A 21,578-nucleotide genomic window follows, 5' to 3' on the forward strand; every position below is an offset into this window, starting at 1 on the left:
TCGTTTCTCTACTGGAAAAAACAATATTTTATAAATGTATAAAGACGATTATCTTAAAATAGTAGAAAATTGGACTTGATCCATTTTAATTCTAACCCCTCCATATATAGAAAATACTTCGAAAAAGTAAACAAAAATAAAGAGAACAACTCAATCATTTCACATCATTCGGACAATCCCTACTACAAGTTTAACAAAAAAGCTGGAAATAATATTAATGTTGCGGACACGTGTGGACTCGGCATAACCTAACTAACTGATATGTCCCGCCCCCATATGACCTTAAATATCGCCTTAAAGAATAGACACCGTAATGATTCATTCGAACGTTCGAGATCAATCGAGTTCCACTGGAATGGATTAGTACATACGAGAACATTCGAAACCTTCTCTATGCACCTAATGATCAATGGATTATTCGAGAACTCTTTAGCTGTGGGTATATAAGCCGACGCGGCTGGGGCCTGAAGAGGACAGACATAAATAGACGAGAGACGTAGTTCTTACTAGATAAATAGTTATAAATCGATTGTAAATAGTTCCTTTAAGTCTTTTAGCGTTATTGTTTTTGTTACTTAGTGTAGAATAAATTGTGTTTAAATAAATTGTGATTTTCTATCCACACGGAACCGACGAAAAACGTAACATTAATATAATATTGTTTCGATTTTTCATAAAATTAAAATAAATCCATCATATAATATAAAACAAACATAACTAACCCTCCATTAGTAAATAATAAGTTACTCTTTATTAAATATAATTACTATAAATTCAAATGTCCAGTCAATTTATTCATGAAAGTATTAATTTTGCTCTTCTATTTTGTCCGATAATAAACGTTTGAATATTTAAAATTATTTTCATACCAAACAGGGTATTAATTTATAATACTTGTTTAAATCACATTATTAATGATGCAGTTAGCTCTTTGACATCAATTATTCTGGCATTAACGTTAATAATATAAAATTATAAAGCATTGATACATTGAAAATAAGCCTATTTTAATTTATAGAGTCTTTTAATCAGTATTTTATATTTCATCGGGGTTATTTTAAATCATATCGTTAATTGGAAAAAATGTAAGCATATTAAATCGAAAATTTATTGTAGATTTTGTTCAGAACAGTAAATAAGAGCGACCAATATAATGGTTGAAATAGTGGAAAGAAAATACATTCTAATACATAACACAGCACTGGAAATAGTAGAAGAATACATATATTTGACAACTAATACACATCTCGGGATCTCTACTACAAGAAATCAACAGAAGAATTAAGTTGGCATGGAGTACTTATGGAAGAAACTCAGTCATATTTAAATCTAAAATGCCACTCTATCTAAAGAAGAAAACATTCGACCAATGTGTACTACCAGTCGTATATGCATGCGAAACCTTAATCATACGGAAACCGAAGGTCGCACAATGCTCAATGGAACGAAATATGCTGGGAATAACCAAGAAAGACCGTAAAAGATAGAGTGGATACGACAAAAAACCCAGGTAATAGATATCATCCACAAAATCAAATCCCCCAAGTGGCAATAGACCTCAAAAATGACTGCATGGTACCCATGCGGAATTAAGAGACCTAGAGGAAGGCCAAACCTGAGATAGGTCCATGAAAATAGGAAATTAGCAGGGATAACTTGGGCCCGCAGAGTCAACAATAGACAACAATATGCTCAACTATAAAGAGGGTATCTGAACATGTGAGGGAGGCTACACCATAATTGGAAATGGTTGAATAAGCTGAGAATGATGATGAGAATGTGTTTGAATATTGAGATTAGTTATTGGTGCTAATGCTAAAGAAAATAATCGATAGAAAATTGAAGTACTTGAAGCCTGGCGCATCCGCCACGACATCAAAAAAAAAATACTTTTTATATTTTTTTAATTAAATGAAAAACGAAAATTCCGGCGACGAGAGTTTTTAGAAGAGCCAATTAGCTTCTTTTAGTAAAAAAAATAGAACTAGAACTAGAACTTTAGAAGAAAACTAAAACTTACTTTCTAGAGCAAGTCGTTACTTCAGTAGACACGACACAGATAAACATTAGCATTTTATATATGTAGATAAAATGGCCCGTATGAATAAAAAGAAAGCAAATGCTCGTGAGTATGAGCAAACGCTCCAAGCAAGAGCTTAGAGTAACAGGTCGGAGTATAAGCATCTACTCGAGTTGATATGAATAATGATTGGCTTATACTCAAGAGTATTTGCTTCAATAAAATGAGCATTTGCGCCTGGTCATTCCTGTCGAAACTATTAAGTTGGCCAAAACACCTTTCAATTATAACCCTTTCTTTCTTAAACAGTCTATTGTAGGCTCTTTCCAATGGATTATTGGGGTTTCTAAATGGAGTCATTAGCCACGGCTTTAGGCCATAACCATCAGCAAGTAGTATTGCACCAGGAAACTGTTGCATAGTTACACGTATATCGCAGTTCCTCCAAATTCTTGCGTCGTGTACAGAACACGGCCAACTAACATCAGCACTAGTAAACATTTCCACTGAGTTACGTGTTGCATGCACATTTAAAGTCGCCAATCCCTTTCTGTTGATGTATTCATCACCGTGTTGATTCGGTTTCAAAATCTGAACGGTGCGTGCAATGAATCACTCCAATAGCACTTGGTAACTGAAATTTTTCTTGACACGCTTGCTGTGCTTCGTTTATTTTGGGTTGGGTTGACGGAAATTTGATCCATAAATGGGACTTTTCAACTATTTTGTTCATTACAAATGAAATTATTTTTGAAACAGTCGACTGAGTGATTCTCAATTCTTCTGCTACAGCTGCTACACCCATCTGAAATCCAGGATTGGCCATATATCGCAAGAAAACCTTCATTTTATGATTTGAAGAGAGAGCTACTCTTCTTTCAAGATTTTCTCCCAAAAAGTACGTTGCCATCCAATTTACATTTTCCTCTTGAAATCTGTAAAGAGATTTAAAATATCGCCAATATATTGCTTCTGTGCACGTAAATTCACGAATTCTGCCATTTTATGACCAGCTTATTGCAAGGTGCATCTCCTACTAACGAGATGCAAAAATTTTGGAGCATATGCTCAACTAAGTAAGCAAAGCATACATTTTATTCATAACAAGTTGAGCAAATACTTAAACGTGAGTAGATGCTCATGCTTCATCTAATACAAGTTTGAGCAAAACCTTTTACTTACATTTTTGTTCATAAACTATATAGCACATGCTTCAAGTTTTGCAAGTAGAAGGTTTATTCAAGAGCGATGAAATCGCGAGTGAATTTTATCGTCGTGTATAAAACAATACCTTTTCCATAGCGAGTTACGTTTTAAAAAATATTCAGAAATTATTATTTCAAGGAATTTATTACGAGTAGAAAAAATATTGTGCTGGGTTGGCGTTGGTTTCTATGTAATTTGACAAATAAATAAAGCTGCCGCTTTAGTTGTCAGTTTTGAGTCAATATTTTTTAATTCTCTTTCGTGTCGATTGCTGATTGAATTGGAGCCAGAAATGGCTCAAAACGAAATAAGTAAATTATCAAGAGATATTCAGGCTGAGGCGACAAACGCCATATCCAAACTACTTCCATTTAAATCCCGAGGAATACAAAAATCTTCAAAAAAGGAAGCAACTAATAAACGTGCGAGAAGAAATAAAGTTTTTAACCTAACCTCACTGTTAAAGTATCATTTAATCTACCCTTGCGGTTAAAGTACTATTTTATCTACTATTTTTGATAGATATAAGGCAATTTTAACAGTTGCTATGGAAAAAAAACTTATTTGTTACCAAAGGATAAGGATGTACATAATTTTGGACATGCATTATAGTTGCAAGCCAGTACTCTTGACATGGTTTTTGTATCACTTCCAACATGTCGTTCCACAGCGGACCAGAACCAAAGTATTGCATAAGCGTTGAATACCTAGAAAAGAAAAATGTTCAACTTTTTAAAGAATAGATCTTTCTGAATTTTTTCAAATTTATTTATTTACTATTAAATTCTTCCTTACCATAGTACTACTATTGCTAATGGTGGTGTAATTCGCATGTACCTGTAGAAATAAAACATGAACCAGTTTATGGGTCCTTTAGATGCTTGTTTGGAGTATCCAATGCTTACTAGTATAGCGCTAACGACAAAGAAAGTGTCGACGCATAGTGTTCCGCCGGTTATAGCAGTACTTCTGTAGTACAAAATCCACTAAAAATAATATTAATATAGTGTACATATTATACAGGGTGATTCAGGGTAAGTTAGACGTTTATAGAGAACCAGTCAAAAGAAATTTTTTGAAAATTTGAATTTTATGACAAAGGCATCTGCTTCAAATTATTTTCAGTGTTACTGTGTTGCCGCTTTATATTAAAAGTAGTAGCATTTTTGTTTTTTTTTTATTATTTTTTATGGTGTTACATCTTTAGAAACAATTTTTATAACTTATAATTTTTCTATTATACTATCTTATACCTATCTCTCATAGATTTTGAAAAAAATGTCATGTGTAAAATTTACAAAAACATGGTCTTGAATAATCTAACTATATCATTGATTAAATCATTACTTCAGCATATTGATAGCTAATGTTTCGTTTTTTAAGTGAAGGAAAGTCGATATCTTCTAAACAACTATCTAAATCAACCGATTGGATATCACAGGGGAGATCCAAAAATATATTTATTTCCGTTTTGTTATAAAATTTGTGACTATTTTTATTTTTTTTTATTTTAAATTTAACCCTGTATATATTATTTAAAGCAGTACGAGGTATAGACTCTCGTCTACCAATCTCAAGGTAGTGGGTTCGAATCCCACACCCGGCATTTCATCAGCCGACTATTTTTAATAAAATAAAAATAGTTTGGGTACCTAGGTCGACTCAGCCTTAAATGAATACTTGGGATTCACAATCCTGAGGTAATAATAGGCGGTTGAAGCGTAGTGTTAGCCACATTACCTTCCTTGTATACCGAACGGCTCTAGTATAGCAAGCTGTACCTTGCTACTCCCAAGGCGTTAAACGCTATACTAAGGGTCGGCATTTCTGGTCTTGGGTGCCGGTTTTCATGTGTACGGTCAACACGGTTAGTAAAATAAGATGTACTGAATAAAGACAGAGGGCGAGTATTTTCCCAAGCGCATGGACTCTAGCGTCAGATTAATCAGTTATGTAATAAATACTTCGTATTTTTGCTCACTCTGGCTTACTAGATTGCCATAACGACTCACTCCTATACATGTAAACGCCGACCTAAAGGTTTGCTTGCCAGCAGGGTATACGGGAGCTATTATTTTATATATATTATTTAAATATTCAAAAGATTAGTAAAACTGCTTTTCGACTATATATCATGTGAGTGAGTTAACAGCATCATTAAAATACGCGTGTGAAAGTTGTGAACTCGCGTGTATTGTACAATATTTTATCTACGTCTAGCTATAAAAATACACAATAAATTTTAAAAATTATTGTACTATTATACCTATCCTAAAAATCAATTACCTTAATACTTTTGTTCAAATAACACTATGCATGTCAATGCATAGTGTTATGACAATTTACACAAGTTAATGACAATGTCAATATGACAGTAAATAATATTGATGTCACTAATTTAAAAAATAAGCGATTCGGAAAGTATTTCCTCTGACATTGAAGAAGAGGCATTCAGAGCCATTTCTGGATTGCTCCCAGCAAGATCGAAATAGAAGTATGAATACATACTCTAAGTATGAAAAATTGTGCACCGAAAAAAAAGTACACAACTATGGAAATGAAAAGTTACTCATAACATATTTTTCCAATTTAGTGCAAAATAAAAAATGTTTTACAAAATATTTTTTTCTCTTTGATAGTCATCTAAACAAGGAGTGCGGTAATAAAAATGCGTGAGTTAAGAGGCTCTTAACTCACTCAAAATGCGTGAGTTAAGTGTTTCTTACCTCACTGACGTAGATAAAGTATATTTTTTAACAGCTAAAAACGCTATATTTTAGTATATATTTTGCTCAAACCATTACAAAGCATAACTTCGATATCTTTTAATAACTTCTGTATCTGTTTGTTTGTCTCTTTAAAGCTCTTTTCATAATTCATTTGGTTATGGTTTCAAACATGTAATAAATCTTAAAAACGAGTTAAGTTGTCACCCCAAAAACTTATTTCCGTCTTTACGAATACTGTAATGTTTCTTATTACAAGAAAGGCGGTAATAGAGAAACGCAAACTGCTTGGAAGGGAATTTTATGTTATGAAATACAACAATCGGGGAATGTTCAGCGTGTGTCTCCAATTATTCCAATTATACGCGGTCTTCGAAATGCTACAGTTCTTGAACTGAACCATTCGGTTAATTTAATAACGGATTTGAAAATTACAAAGGGAATGCGTCTTTGATAAATCCACGACATGGCTAGAATTTACTAGATTCGTAGTTAAATTTATATTTGTAAGAAGTAATAAAAGCGTATACTAATTGTGATATCAGTCCACGTGTTTATCAAAAATAATGATATTTTATACAAATTTTGTGAAATTGATTCCAATTATTACGTGTAAAAAACTATTTGTTACACGAAAAAAACCACTTTTTACGCGTAAGAAAATTATATTTAATTTATTAATTTTTCAACATTTCAAACTCTACACTTTTTCAAACCTGTCATGCTTACTTGAGAATGTTTATTCTATGTTTATAATAAATGTTTATTTTATGGTTTCCGATGTTTCCGACATGTTTCGGTTAATTTCCCCTGAATATTAAAATTAAATTACTTTTGACAATGACAAAATCATAGTTTGTAAACCTAAGGTTTGTCGGTTTTTGACTGGTGTTTGATTGTTACCTGTTTGGTTTTAATATAAAAATAGATGCAACCTTTCTTAAATTACTCAAAATCGGCTGGTCCGAAATTGTTAAAATTTGGCATGTGTATTTACCATACGCAAACCTTAAAAACTCTATTTACGACAGAATACGTAAAATTAATAGGGAGCCAATATTTGAACAGTTTAAAATTTGCATGGGATTTCCTATGTTTCCAACGACGATGCACCAGCCAGTATATTCATTTCACTCACCTCCATAATGTGTAGGCTGTTGATTACAGGAAAGAACATCATCATGAGATATCTGTGGCCAATAATAACGTAGCAAGTGCTCAAGAAGCGTATGCCGTGCACGCAATCTAGGTCTGATGGGCCTGAAAATAGAACGTAATTGAAAGACGTGAAAGAAGCGCTCTAGATAAAAGACGAGCAGAGAAATATTACAGTATGCGGCAAAAAAAGATTGCCCACACATAAAATTTAAGGTTTTCAGAAAATTTTAATTTAAAGAAAACTGATAAATGATTCAAAATTTAGACTTTCTTTTTTATTTTTTATTATAACCCTCGAGCGGCGCGTCCGGAATTTTGTATCGCAATTTTACTAATTTCGTTAGGTTAGGTTAGGTTAGGAATTAGGTATGATTTAGTTTTTGTGAGTTCGCAAAGTTATATTTTTTTTTAATTTGAATATTAAAAATGTTTCGTTTGGTTCTTTTTTTTCTAATACGTTTAAGTTTTTATGTGTTAATAAAGTAAATATATGTATTAATCTATGACAATGTCATCATGACACATTTAACATTGTCATTTGGATGTCATTATGAATTCATAATAACACGCAAATTTTGTAACACGCAGACAGGTGAGTTGAATTTTTAGAAAGTATATTTATTTCCTGAGTGCTTGAACTTGTTGAAGATCCATCATTGCCAGAAATGTTACCCAAAATATTACATGACACTTTTTTCTTATTTTCTTTAGAATTTTATATATAGCTCTCTGCCACTGTGTTAGAGCGCCAACCACCATGTCTTTTAACAGTTAATAAATCCACTCCTGAATCTGCAAGCAACGACGCAGCCGATCTACGGAAACAATGTCCAGTGCATTGTTGTGGATTTGAAAGACTTAGGAACAATGCTATTTTATACGGCATTTTCCCTAAAGTATTAATGCCAACGGGTTGCTTAATACATTTTCCATTTCTGTACCCCACAAAAAATCTAGTATGCTGAGCTATATATCTTCAAACCATTTCCACCATATTTATTCCTTCAACATTTCCTTACGTTATAAAAAAATCTCGTGATATCTTTGTTTTCGTAAATGGAATAATGACATGAATGCATTGTCCTTCATCTTTAACATTTTGCAGCTGCAGAGTTGTCAACTCGATACGCCGGCAGGCTCCCGTAAGTACCACTATCAATGAAACTTTTGTCAGGAAATAAGTTTTATCATCAGCTTCCAACAAAAAACGAGTTATGTCTTCTTTTCTTAAAATTCTCGATTTTTTTGACCGAAATCCTTCCGATTTTTTTTTAAGAAATGCAATTAAATGGACGTACTTACTAATATCTGTATTTTTCTTCACTGATATAACTGAACGTAGCATGGAATAATATACCCAAAGTGATGAAGCCTTCCTATGTTTTGAAAGATGTTCAAAATATGCCAGGAGAACATTTTCGTTACTACTATTTTTGATTCCTTTCCCTTTACACCAATCTTCAAGTTTTACACAGGCTTGCTCGTACGTTTGTCTTGATTTTTCGGGAAGTAGGGAATCGACAACGTTTTGCGCAATGCCTTCAATATCCGAAGGGACACTTTCAGAATCAGAATCACCCATATTAATATTATTCTTTGCTTTTTGCTAAAACTGAACGTTTAACACAAAATTGAACATCAATAATTGAGTTGCCAAAGTCAAAATGGAAACAATCAACAAGCACGATTACCTCGGCGTCGACTAATATGGGCACCTGATAATTTTGAATTTTAATTTTTATGAGGATATCTCTGATATTCGAAATTAAATCAAATCTCTTTGGATCGTCCCTCGTGTCGCGTTGTAGATTAAATTTTGAATGATACACGTTCGATACGAACTTTTTAATGAAACTTGTGTAACTAAGCCACTAACACACGTTTCATTATGATGCTCGTATCGAACTTTTATCATTAATAACTATAAAAATGTTGCTTATTACTGTTTATTATACTAAATTTGACAATAAAATATTTTAAATTACAGAATACTTAAAAAACATAAATGCGGTACGGAGTAGTAGTGGGAACTATCGAATGAATACTATCGAAACATTCGATAGTTGCAATTCATTCGAATAATTCGATAGCTAGTAAGAAAACATTCGTTGAAAACTATTCGAATAAAAATTATCGAATAGATGCGTCATCTGCCTTGAAATATTGTATTCTAGTAATTCGGCAGCAAAAACCATTCATTTATAAGATTCATTCATTTATAAAATTCATTTATTCGTCAGGATCGATTATAATAAAACATTAACTGGATTTTAGTTGTCGCTCGGCATAGGTTTCTTTCCGAGAAACCCGGCAGCGGTCGGTGGCAATGCTATGAAAGAAGCCGGCATCTTTCATTTTTTGCGGAGTCAGATAAAGATAAGGACACATTATTTTTTTTATTGAGGTGTTCGTATTTACACAGAAAATACATTATGAAGGGCGCTGTTGCCATATATTGGTATTAGTTGATATTAGCAAAGAATATTATTGTTTGGCTTTAGTTAGTTAGGGATAGTATGTCTATATATTTTGCATTTTTATTATTAATATTCTGTTGTTACACTTCAATAATACTTGCTATTTTGGATGTAGGAAAATTATTTTTAATGTTTTTAAGCAAAGACTGGTTTAATAAATAATAATAACAGTAATAATTTTTTATACCTATTAACAACAAAATTTAAAATAATTTAATATAAACATTTTTTTAAGTAGTAGCAAAATATAAACAACAAATTAGATGTCAAAATTATTTATATTAGATCCTATTTAAATATAATATAGTCTCTAAATTTTTTGTGTGGCAACGTTGGTTTATTAAATAATACTAATTACAGAACTAATTTGTTATATTAACAACAAATTTTAAAATCATGAAATATAAACATTTATTAATTTTCTAAGCATGCAGTGTAATGGAAGGAAAATATTAATAAAAAATTAGAAATCAAAACTATTTATATTAGGTACTTTATATTATTATTTAAAAATAATATTTACTTTTACTGGCATTTACTTTAAAAATATAAGAGAATTGGCATAAACAAAATACAAACATCGTTATCTTTTTTTTTAAATTGGCACGTGTAAAACTTTCAATTTAATTATCTCACCCCATAGTTTGAGTTCGATAACCCCCCATTTACTTAACCACATTACTTAAATATGATTATTAAGTTCAACTAAGTCATATTATTATAACATCCAAAATACAAATATGTATTTTTAAAATTAATTGTAAGTTCATCTCATCTCTCTTAAAAATTGCTACTTCTCAAAATTTCCCATTAAAAAATAGACCATATATCATATAAAATTAAATAATTGAAAGATTGGGCTACGGAAAATCACACAAATTTTCGGAAAAATTTTGACCACCTGCACACGGCACACAATCGCCAATTTAAAAAAACTACTATTTTAGTATTTTAAATATTTTAATAAACGCAAAAATAGCACAGTATTTATAAGGCGAAGTTATAAGAATTTGGAAGAACTAATAATGCACTGACGCACACAAAAATCAAACGAATACTAAATTTCATTTATCAAAAGCATTCGATAGTCGTGGCTCAACGATAACCATTTAGTCGCACGGCGAGGTTGTCACATATATGCTTTAGTATACAAATGAATGAATGGTTTTATTCGAATAAAACCATTCGATAGTTAAAATCATTCATTCAGTAACCATTCGATAGTCTAATTCATTCGATAGTTCCCATCGCTAGTACGGAGTACCACTACGCGCCCGGTCGTGTAATTCTAGTACGCGCCTGCCAGAGGGTTAAAAAATACACCAAACTAATGCAATATACCGAGTGATCCATCGTTCCGAAACAGCTCTTTATGTGGCTTCTAGTTCATGAATATTTTGAGAATTGGATGATTTTCTAAAAATATTCATGAGCGAGATAAAAATTCCAGAATAAATTTAACCTCATTTTAGTATTCGATGAGAAAATCTTAGACCAAGTTGTGTGTAAAACCATATTAAAATTAAATTTTCTGATTCTTGACCTTGGCAACGTCGGGAAAGTATTTTAAGAAATCTGGCTATTTGATATATCTTTTACTATGCTCTCTAGAACAGCGTGCGGGCCGTCTGACTGCCGAAAAACGTTGCGTTCACTACTGCGCATTGGAAGAAGATCCTATATTTTTTATTAGTCTTTTAAATTCTAGTATTGAATATAAACCGAGCGACTCTCCATAGCCAAGTATTAAATAATTCTGGCGATTTAAAAAAAAAACAAATATTTAATACTTTACTATCAGAATATAAATGAAAATAAAATAAAAAATTCTATACCCCGAGCCGGTCTCGAACTCGGACTCCTCGCTTCATAGGCGGAACCTCTGCGCGCCGCGCTATGCAGACTTGCTCGATTTATATTCAATACTAGAATTTAACGGACTAAATATAAAAAAAAATATATAGGATGTTCTTTCGATGCGCAGTAGTAAACGCAACGTGTATCGGCACGCAGACGGTCCGCATGCTGTTCCAGAGAGCATAGTAAAGCATATATCAAAGGGCCAGCTTTCTTAAAATACTTTCTCGAGAACGTTGCTGGCTTGTAAACTATATGAACAAAGCGTAGAAAGTTTAGTTGACTTGATAATTCAGTTTCCGTGGTAACTAATTAAACATTTAAAAGCTGTCAACTTTGTAGTAAAAATGTTATTAGTTTTGTACATATATAAAGGAAATAAATTTAGATTGGAATGCCTGTCAAAATATAAAATTGTTTTGGCTCGCGACCGTTGTACGCGATCTGGCGCTGCTATAGCGGTTGCTAAGAACAACCGCAAACAAAAACAAGAAATAATTTTCTCTTTTCAAAGTCAGAATGTTCAAAAATTATAAGATTTTTCAAAATTTAAACCGCTCTCATTGAAAAAATACTGAAAAGGGTTTAAAGCGTCCATTTTCAAAGTAATTATTGCTATCTTGAGAATTTAATTTAAATTTTATTCACTCAAAACCGTGGCAATTGTGAAAAAGTGGTATTAAAAACTTAAAAAGCTGTGCTGTGAACTCTAAGCTGCAAAAACCATCCACGATGTTTTCCAAACGTTGGTTTCCAATGTTTCATAAGTATATCATACAAGTTTCATAAGTATATCATACAAGTTTCATAAGTATATCATACAAGTTTCATAAGTATATCATACAAGTTTCATAAGTATATCATACAAGTTTCATAAGTATATCATACAAGTTTCATAAGTATATCATACAAGTTTCATAAGTATATCATACAAGTTTCATAAGTATATCATACAAGTTTCATAAGTATATCATACAAGTTTCATAAGTATATCATACAAGTTCTTATATAAAATAAAGTTTCTTTTATACAATACACTGTATTTTATTTATAAAATTTAAAAAAAATGATAATAAATTTGAATAAATAATATTTGGCGACATAATTCCGGCAAAAGGCGAACCGCTCCAAAATTATCAAAAGCTTTGGGTCGCGACCGTTGCAAGAATAGCACCAAATAGTGTTTACATTGTCCTTATGGACACTTTCCAATTTAAACTTGTTTCATTTATCTATGGTTTCGTAGTTTTTTTTTATATTTTCAAAGCACTAAATCGTTTGGAAAATCATGTAATTTAAATGAAAAATTCTCCGACATAACGACTAATTACCGTACCACGTCATATCTGAACTGGAAGTTCTTTAAAAAGTCTCAAATACATTTTTCTGGTAAATAAAATGAGGAAACTTATTCACACATTTTAAAATTTACATGGGATTTCTATGTTAAATAAATAGAATACAAACCTTTACTGCTTTTAGCGAATATATTTATGGTGTTTCTTCTTGCCGAAAATATCTTAAACAGTTTATTTTCTTCACCTGAAAATCAAAAAATAACATGGAATAAATAAAATGGCTCGTCTGCCAAAATAGGAATATAAATTGGTCGATTTAAAATAAAGCCCCAAAGAGGATTTAGCGCGTAATTGGATATATAGGTGGCTGTGTATTAAAAAGTAGAGTTGGGCGTCGACTTATTCTAGACCTCGACATGCCAGACAGGTCATGCCAAAATAATACCAAGATTGTTACAGGCGCATATTTGAGGTTAGATTTGTCATTAGAAGGGTAATTGTTTATTTCCCCCTGAATGATTAATGATTAGTCATTTCTATGTATATATTTTATATACCGGGTGCCTCTCAAAAGTGGCTCACTCCTATAACATTTATTTGTTCAGGTAAAAAACGGGATTTGGTATGTTAGTATATGACATAAATTAGGATGGACCAGAGAATAGGTACATTAAAGAAATGCTAACTTCATGTTAAAAAATGGAAACAGACGTCACTTGGTGTAGCCTGGCAGCACTAGCTAAATTGAGGGGAATTGGAGAGGCGGGGCTTAAAAGAGAGGAATTTTTTAAAAAATATTTTTATAAGTATCACTGATTTACTGTTTAAAGTTAATAAACATATTTTTTATTACTTTAATATAATTTAAAGTATTAAAAAATAGGTATATTAACTTTACACAGCAAATCAATGATATTATTTAAGACTTATTATTTTCAGAGAAAATTCATAGTAAATAAATTACACATTTAGTAAACAATATCATTTATTTTATAGAGCTGCGATTTATATTACAATAATATTGAAATATATATATTTTTTTAACAATGAAAAAGAATATCCCGGAACCTGAAAAAGAAAGATGATCAATTAATGACTTAAATTAGTTCAAAATACATTTTGCAAATAACTAGTGAATTGGAAAGATAAACATACTATTAAAAATACATTTTAGTAGTATGTTATCATCTATTTACTGATAATACATAAGTATATAATAGGTAAATAACATGCATAAGGCACTATCATACAACTACCTAGTAGTTGTATCATAATAACACACTAATATCACAAAAAATATGTGCTAATTTAAATTCCTTTAATGAACTAATGAAACACTATCTAGCGTCAATGCATGCCATTCCAAAGGCAAAAAAAACTATTATACCAAATAAATATAAGCTGAATAAAACATACACTAAGCCAACGTGCATAAACAACCAAAAAATCCATCAAAAAAATACTTTTATCAGATCATACCCTTGGATATATTATGTATTTTATATATGGCACATCCAGTTCAAAAGTTCACTAACTCAAAATAGAGAATATAGAGAACATTGTCAAGAGAAGTAAAAGAAAATGTAAGTTAAGGAATACGCTCCTTTTTGCATATTAATGGCCAAATAATATAATGTTAATTTAATAAAATTTTGCTGGCATCCTTCTGAGGTATAAATCAGATTAAAAGGACATTGTTGTTGTATTAATTGTTTGTTTTGTAAATATTTTTTGAAGACAATACAGTTTTGAACGGGCTGTGCGATATAAACAAGGATCTTACTATTATATGAGATTAGAAAGTATTTAAATAACATAAAACATAATCAAAATCATTTTTCATCATAAATTATAGAGGTACTTACGTGTTTTGATATTATGATCAGGAAATGATACGTTTAGTTAAACAGGTACGCTACCAGGCAAGTTCTATCGGCGGGTCTTTGCAAAAGTTGAAATCTAAAAATACAAAAATACGTTTATATCTTAGTTGTATTTACGAATAAAGTATTTGTGTGTAATTTCTGACTTACCAGTTAACTGAATAATCGCATTAAATACATCCAAATGGTAATTTAATATTGTAAAAAAGCAAAATTGTTTTAAATCACTTGCCAGGACAGCAGGCCAGCTTCTTTGTTGGCAAAATGGCCGCGGTATCATGATTTAAGCAATGTGAGCGACAAAGAAAGCCAATCCCTGGCAGATGTTGCTTTCTTTGTCGTTTATCCTGGCACGTTTAAATTTGACTGTTGCCTGTTTTCCCATACAAGTGACACCCCCGTGGGATTGACTGACTGTATTCAATTGTTTTCGGTCACTTCCTGCTTCACCGGAAATGACTACAACTTTTGATTTTTAAATGGCACCCTCGGTATTTTTTTACTTTATTCCATAGTAAATGACACTGAATAGAATGACATATCTGTCCGAGATACCAATGCTCGTACCTCGAATTTGTACCACCCTGTATCTATAGTGATTTCTTGCCCATCTCTAATGGAAAGTGTAGAATAATATTTTGGTTGGAGCTGAAGCTCATTAAAAGGGCCATTCCAAACACAGGGGGTTATTAGCGAATTAACCTTTTAGAAGTTTACATTTGCTAAATACAAATTTTTGGGGCGTTGAAATTCAGTGCTAATTGCTAATTTAAGTATACGAGGGAATACTTAATTAGCAATGAAATGTACTGGACGAGCAAGTTTATATTTGTATAAAGTATATTAAAATTTTGAAATTCGAATTAATTTTTGTTTTTAAATATTTACCTTTTTCATCAGCTGAACGAAAATCCAATATGGTCAGTACACTGATTAGTAGAGTGTAGATTAGGAAGCTCCCTCTAAAACGTTAAAAAAATATAGTTCGTATAGAGTTCTAAATAAATGCCTTTATTGTCAAAATTTTTTACAATTTGTAGACAAAGGGAAAGTAAACAAACAAAAGAGAATACAAAACAAGTATACAAATTACATTGTCAGTCTTATTGTTTAAAATAAACATTTATATATGTTTACAATGTCAAAGAATAAAAAAATAAAAATAATATTCAAAAATATTTAGTAAGTTTATAGTAAATAAAGTAATATTAGACCAGTGTTTACAAGATCAAATTCAATTATCAAAATATAAGTCATTTCCGGCGTAGAAAGCCTTGTCTAGTAAATAAGATTTCAATGCTTTGCGGAATGAAGAAAATGATGTTATGGATTTGATTTCAAATGGGCAGGTGATTGTGCATTTTTTTCGAGTTGTATAATATTGAACTTTTAACTAACTCTGAGCGTGGGGTAGGTAGATAAAGATCTCGCTCCGTGTTCCTGAGTGGATAAGTGTGAGATAGCCTTTCTTGAGAAGCCAATACATGCTTACGTATTAGGCAAACGGATTCAAATATAAATAAGGAAGGTAGAGTTAATAATAATTTGTTGTTGTATAATAATAATTGTTAATAATAATTGTTACTTTATTTTATTTAAATATCTGCTGATCAAGATATTTAAATACATATATAGGGTGAGTCTTATAAATATATAAACAGTTATTATTTACATCAACAAAACTCACTTTCTTAACAGCACTTAATAGTCAGAAAGGGCCATTACTACCGCTTTCCAGTTCAAAATGTTGTAATAAAGTTCCTATGAGTTTTTTATGGTATTTACTATATTGTACATTTCGCACTAAAAAAAGGTTCTAAAAAGAACAATGTTCGACTGCAAGGTCTGCTAGTAAACATTTTTAAGCTTAAAGTATCACAACACTATTTATTTAAACCAAAAAGTCGTAATACAAAACTAAAGTATCAAAACGAATGACAATGTCAGAAAATAAATAAAATGCGGTAACTTTGACGTTTTTACAGCAGAGCTACCACCTGAATTCCCAGCGCGAAATTTATATTTCAGTTAGTCAGCCCGTCGCCGAATATATCCATGGTTGGCAACAATGAATTTAAAAATCGTGCCCTCGATTACGTAACTAAAACCTGATTGATATCAAGTATAGATTAAATTTAGACCAAAGACTCGGAAAAAATAGCACTCAAAATTTAAGTATTTTTTCTTAATTTTAAAAGTAAAATAACTGGGCTATTTTTGACTTATTGGAAAAATGATAAAGAAAAATTATGTTTTGTTTAAAAGAATATTATGAAAACATAAATCCGCTACAGAGGTATAGTATAGATATAGATAGTTTTAACTGGTAAAAATAGTAATATGTTCAGGTAGTGATTTCTACATAGTTGTCATCTGGTAGTGACATCTACCAGCCCTGTGAAAATATTTGCACTCACCTATATACACTCAGATGCAAAAAAAGCGCAACGCAGAAATTTTGGGTTAAATTTAAAGTGTTATATTTTTATTATTTTTAGATCTATTTTTATGAATTTTTTAGAAATCTGTACATAATTATATCAACTTCAATTCGTTAACTCAGTTTTTTATAAACTTTAGTATTTGGCATATTATACAGGGTTAATCGAGGGTTTGTTTTCTTACTCTAACTTTAAAACACCCTGTGCAATAATTTCGTGTGTAAATTTTTCTGCAATATAATTTTCGGTCAGAACCATAGCATTTTGTTTTTTGGATTATATCAATACATGCCTTGGTTAATTTTTAAGATCGAGATGAACTTGCCACCAACAATTTGCAGTTTTTTCAATTATCATTTCTTTTTGAAGTTATTTTTCAATATGACAAAGTGGCTTTGGTGATTATTGTGAACTATATACTACTATGAACTGCCCATCATGTTCGACGTTTGGGAAATAGTTGGCAGGAGGTTAGAGGTCGCGAAGCAGTACCAGCTTCATTAATTGACCTTCGCTTGGTCCTTAAAGAAGAATGGGAAAACATAACGCAATGTGATATATGTAGCCTCAATGACAGTATGAACCAATATATACAGGCAGTTATAGCAGCCAAGGGAGGCAATACAAAGTTTTAGGGTATTTTTTACAATTTTTTTCTGTTTGTATACTTCAGTGTTACAGATGTTTTCTTTAATATCGTTAGTTCTGTTATCGTTATTAATGTTTATTAAAACCAGGACTGTATCGTTCTTTAACGTTTTTTATAGCAGCGTAATATGACGTTACGACAATAATCACCAAAACTATCTCGTCATACTAAAAAATTACATAAAAATGTAATGATAATTGAAAAATGCTCAGGAGTAATGGGTGTGACCGTAAAATTAGATTTTAGGAAAATTTACACACGAAATTATTGCATAGGGTGTTTTAAAGTTATGTTCAAAAAACAATCTCTCGATTAACCCTGTACAATATGCCAAATACTAAAGTTTTTGATATATGAAATTTGATATAATTATATACAGATTGCTAAAGCATTCTTGAAAATCGGGCTAAAAATAACAAAAATTTAACACTTCAAATTTGACCAAAAATTTCTCCGTTGCGTTTTGTTTGCTTCTGAGTGTATTTTACGGACAAAGATTGAAAATTAGACTAAGAATTACTTAAATCACTGAAAATTACTTAAATTACACATCGAAACTAAACAGAATAACTTACATAACAGCCACTTCCGTGCCGCTGAAACTAGCGCCAGCCTGATCCACAGCAGTAAGACAGTTAATTTGGCGCAATGCCACCGTTAGGTTGAGGCCTTCCGTCAAAGTTCTAATTAACTTTCGAAAGTGCGGCAGCACGTCGTCTACGTCACAGGAGTCGGGCACGCAAATCGACCAGGCCATGGAGGCGTCCTCCACGAACACCTTCACTTTGTCCCATCGCTGGAACGTACGAACGAAGAGTTTAGTTAGTAGGTAAGTATTCAGTATTAATTGATTTCTAGTTATTATTTACAACTATATTCTGATATTCTGTTTCTGAACCTAGTTTTATCGGGTGTCCCAGAAATAAGTGCAAGTATTTTAACTGGTAGTTAGAGGTCGGCAAAGATTGAACGAGTCACGAGTTAATTGGAATGAGTATTAAAATTGAATAGTGTGATTCGATTCACTGCTTAGAATACGGTTCATTCAATTGAATCGTGACCAGCACGGATCCATAAAATTTGAACGATGACCCGTAAAAAGGATCGTGAGAATTGAATCGGATCACATGCGATCTTTCGGTTCTACGCATACATTCTATGCATACGAAGCGTTTTGGAAAAACTGAGAAGGATAGGAAAACTGTATAACATACGAACATCTTTCAAAACACAAAATACACTTAGATCCATTTTATCACACACTAAACCAATGAATACTGAACAACAAACAAAAAATGTTCCTATAAATTCTAGTATTGAATATAAATCGAACTCGAACTCTGAATCCTTGGTTCGTAGTCGGAAACCCTACGCGCTGCGCTATCGAGACTTGTTCGACTTATATTCAATACTAGAATTTAAAGAACTAAATAAAAAAAATAGGATCTTCTTCCGATGCGCAGTAGTGAATGCAATGGGTATCAGCAGCCAGATGGGGAGCATGCTGTTCCAGAGACCATAGTAAAAGATATATCAAAGAGCCAGCTTTCTTAAAATACTTTCTCGAAAACGTTGCTAGCCGAGGGGCAAACCGCTGCCAAAAATGGTGTACAATAAATACCAATTTTGGGAAAAAAGTACCAAAAATACCAAATTATTTCCAAAAAATACCAAATTAGAACCAAAAATACCAAATTAGTATTATTCTTTGTAGTATCTAAATAATTTAAGGTATTTGGAGCTTTACTTGGCCTATTCATGTCAAACTACGATAATTAGGTCAGAAAAACATTTAAGCTTAATTCGAGTTCCAAAAAAGTACGGTTCTAGAACGGTTTAAAACAATCGCACAGTCTAATTACGACAATCATTCATGTTAAAAGTAGCAAAAAATCATATTGTGCCAGTGTTTTGAACCATTCTAGAACCGTACTTTTTGGGAACTCGAATAAAGCTACTGTCATGACACGTTTAAAAAGTCATTTTAACGGTTCCATTAACATCGATACTTCAAAAATTTATAAAATAAAAACTAGACATAAAAAGTAATTGATTTTTTTGTTATTTGCGCTATTTGTTACTTATAAGCTCAAAAATATAATTATACGCACAAGAAAAATAAGAAATTCTAACGAGATCCATATTATGTTTCCATGATGCGAGTTCTTTAATTTCTTGACAGTATTAAGTAATTGTTATCAGGTAGTAATTGTTAATTTGAAGTTTAACTTGATATAATGCCATTTTAACAGAAAGTCAACTGTTTTTTGTAGACGTATCTGTTTAAAAAAAAAGTGTTCTCGAATAGTTGCATTTAAATATTTTAAATAGCTTTTTCTTTATTCTTTGATTTTTTTTTGCTTCCGACGACGGAAAGAGATAAGTTTCGAAACGTTAAGCATTTTTTTTTGTTTGTGAAGGGGCGTCCAGAACGGATGAGCGAGCAGGAGCGAGCAAGAATTCGGGTATGTTCTATGGGAACGCTTAACTGGTGTGGACGGCTCTGCGAGCGAGCGAATAATTGCTTGCTCGCGCAGCGTCGATGTTCCACGCCGTGTCGGTACATCAAAGAAAATTCGCGCTATTGCACGTTCGGTTTGGACGGGATTTTGTTTACCTCGTTTGCAATCGAATATCAAAAATGGAATGGCCGAATGAAGTTGTTTTAGAACTAATAGAGGAGTACAAAAATCGCCAAGACCCGTAAGATTAAAGCTAGCCTTTCTCTAGGTGAAATTGCTTTTCGGTAATCGGTATCACTTTTCATTATTTTTATGTCAATTAAATCTAATAAGGTACTAAAATCTGTAAGTGACATCCGACAAAAGTTCTTAAATTTTCCAGAATCACCATGAGAAACTTGATTTTTAAAAAGAGTTATGTTCCGCCATCTCCTCTGCAGTCGTTTTCTCTTTTGACGTTTCCACAATTTATAAAATACAATGAATGTCGCACAAGCAATAATTTTTTCCGACATTATGAACATGAAGTGCCACACACCGATCAATGCCGAACATACAAATAATCGCTAGGTCTGGACGGAAGCTGATCATGTGCTCGAGAGCATCAGAAATCACAAGCGAATTTGAATAAATGTTTGCTCGCGCTTGTTACTGCTCGCTCATCTGGTCTGGACGCCCCTTTAGGCAAATTTGTTTATCTGTAAACCTAACTGCTGACAAGTAGTTTCCATTGGATTAACGCAGCAGTGATTACGAAAAATAATGATTTTATTTTGTAAATTTTCTTGCAGTGGCGAAATGCCCATATAGGATTTATTTTTGATGTGATGAATCCGCCACATAGGTATAGACATTTTTTAAAATTATATTCGGGCAATTATTGTCAGAAAATTTGCCCTCGGTAATTAAGATCCTTATAATAGCCTTGATACATAGATAATTATTTTGTTAATGATATAAAAGCCAAGATAGGAAACGGAAAACAGCCTTAATCAAAGGAATACAAACAATATTTTAACTCAACTTAAAAGGAAATATTATCGATTTTCTGTAAGACCTACCTTTTCAGACACATTCCTAAACGTCAATATCTTTTTCAACAGACGCGTGTCAGGGAAAACTTTCAGCGTACAATGTTTTCCTCTCAGCGGTCCATTTTCCACGTCGTCCGTGTAAATGGAGATGCATTGTTTGTAGTTACCGAATTCGAACAAGTTGCTTAACAGCAGGCCCGACTGCAACTTAGACGAGGCGTCAAACACTGTAACATCGTTTATTTATAGCATATATAACTCGTTTGTACTGGTTTGGTTGTCTATTTTTAGGCGGTGCAAGTTTGATTTTGACATACAGTGAACGGGCACGAAAAATGGGTCACTTTAAAATTTTCATGTATTTTAA

The 21,578-nt window shown here is 32.0% G+C and overlaps 1 protein-coding gene across 1 annotated transcript in view; it reads right to left on the minus strand.

Annotated features, from left to right (window-relative positions):
• LOC115888128 (nose resistant to fluoxetine protein 6-like) overlaps positions 1 to 21,578 on the minus strand; it is a 42,193-nt gene that overhangs the window by 15,602 nt on the left and 5,013 nt on the right. Inside the window, exons 2-8 of the mRNA XM_030907713.1 lie at positions 21,239 to 21,438; positions 18,291 to 18,511; positions 15,514 to 15,587; positions 12,912 to 12,986; positions 7,091 to 7,212; positions 4,022 to 4,212; positions 3,798 to 3,933 (exon numbers count right to left, since the gene is read on the minus strand). Coding sequence (XP_030763573.1) covers positions 3,798 to 3,933; positions 4,022 to 4,212; positions 7,091 to 7,212; positions 12,912 to 12,986; positions 15,514 to 15,587; positions 18,291 to 18,511; positions 21,239 to 21,438 — 1,019 coding nt within the window. The remainder of the gene's footprint in view (positions 1 to 3,797; positions 3,934 to 4,021; positions 4,213 to 7,090; positions 7,213 to 12,911; positions 12,987 to 15,513; positions 15,588 to 18,290; positions 18,512 to 21,238; positions 21,439 to 21,578) is intronic.

The sequence above is a fragment of the Sitophilus oryzae genome, unplaced genomic scaffold (assembly GCF_002938485.1).
Source record: "Sitophilus oryzae breed Bouriz unplaced genomic scaffold, Soryzae_2.0 scaffold_684_pilon_pilon, whole genome shotgun sequence".
Taxonomy (NCBI): Eukaryota; Metazoa; Arthropoda; class Insecta; order Coleoptera; family Curculionidae; genus Sitophilus; species Sitophilus oryzae.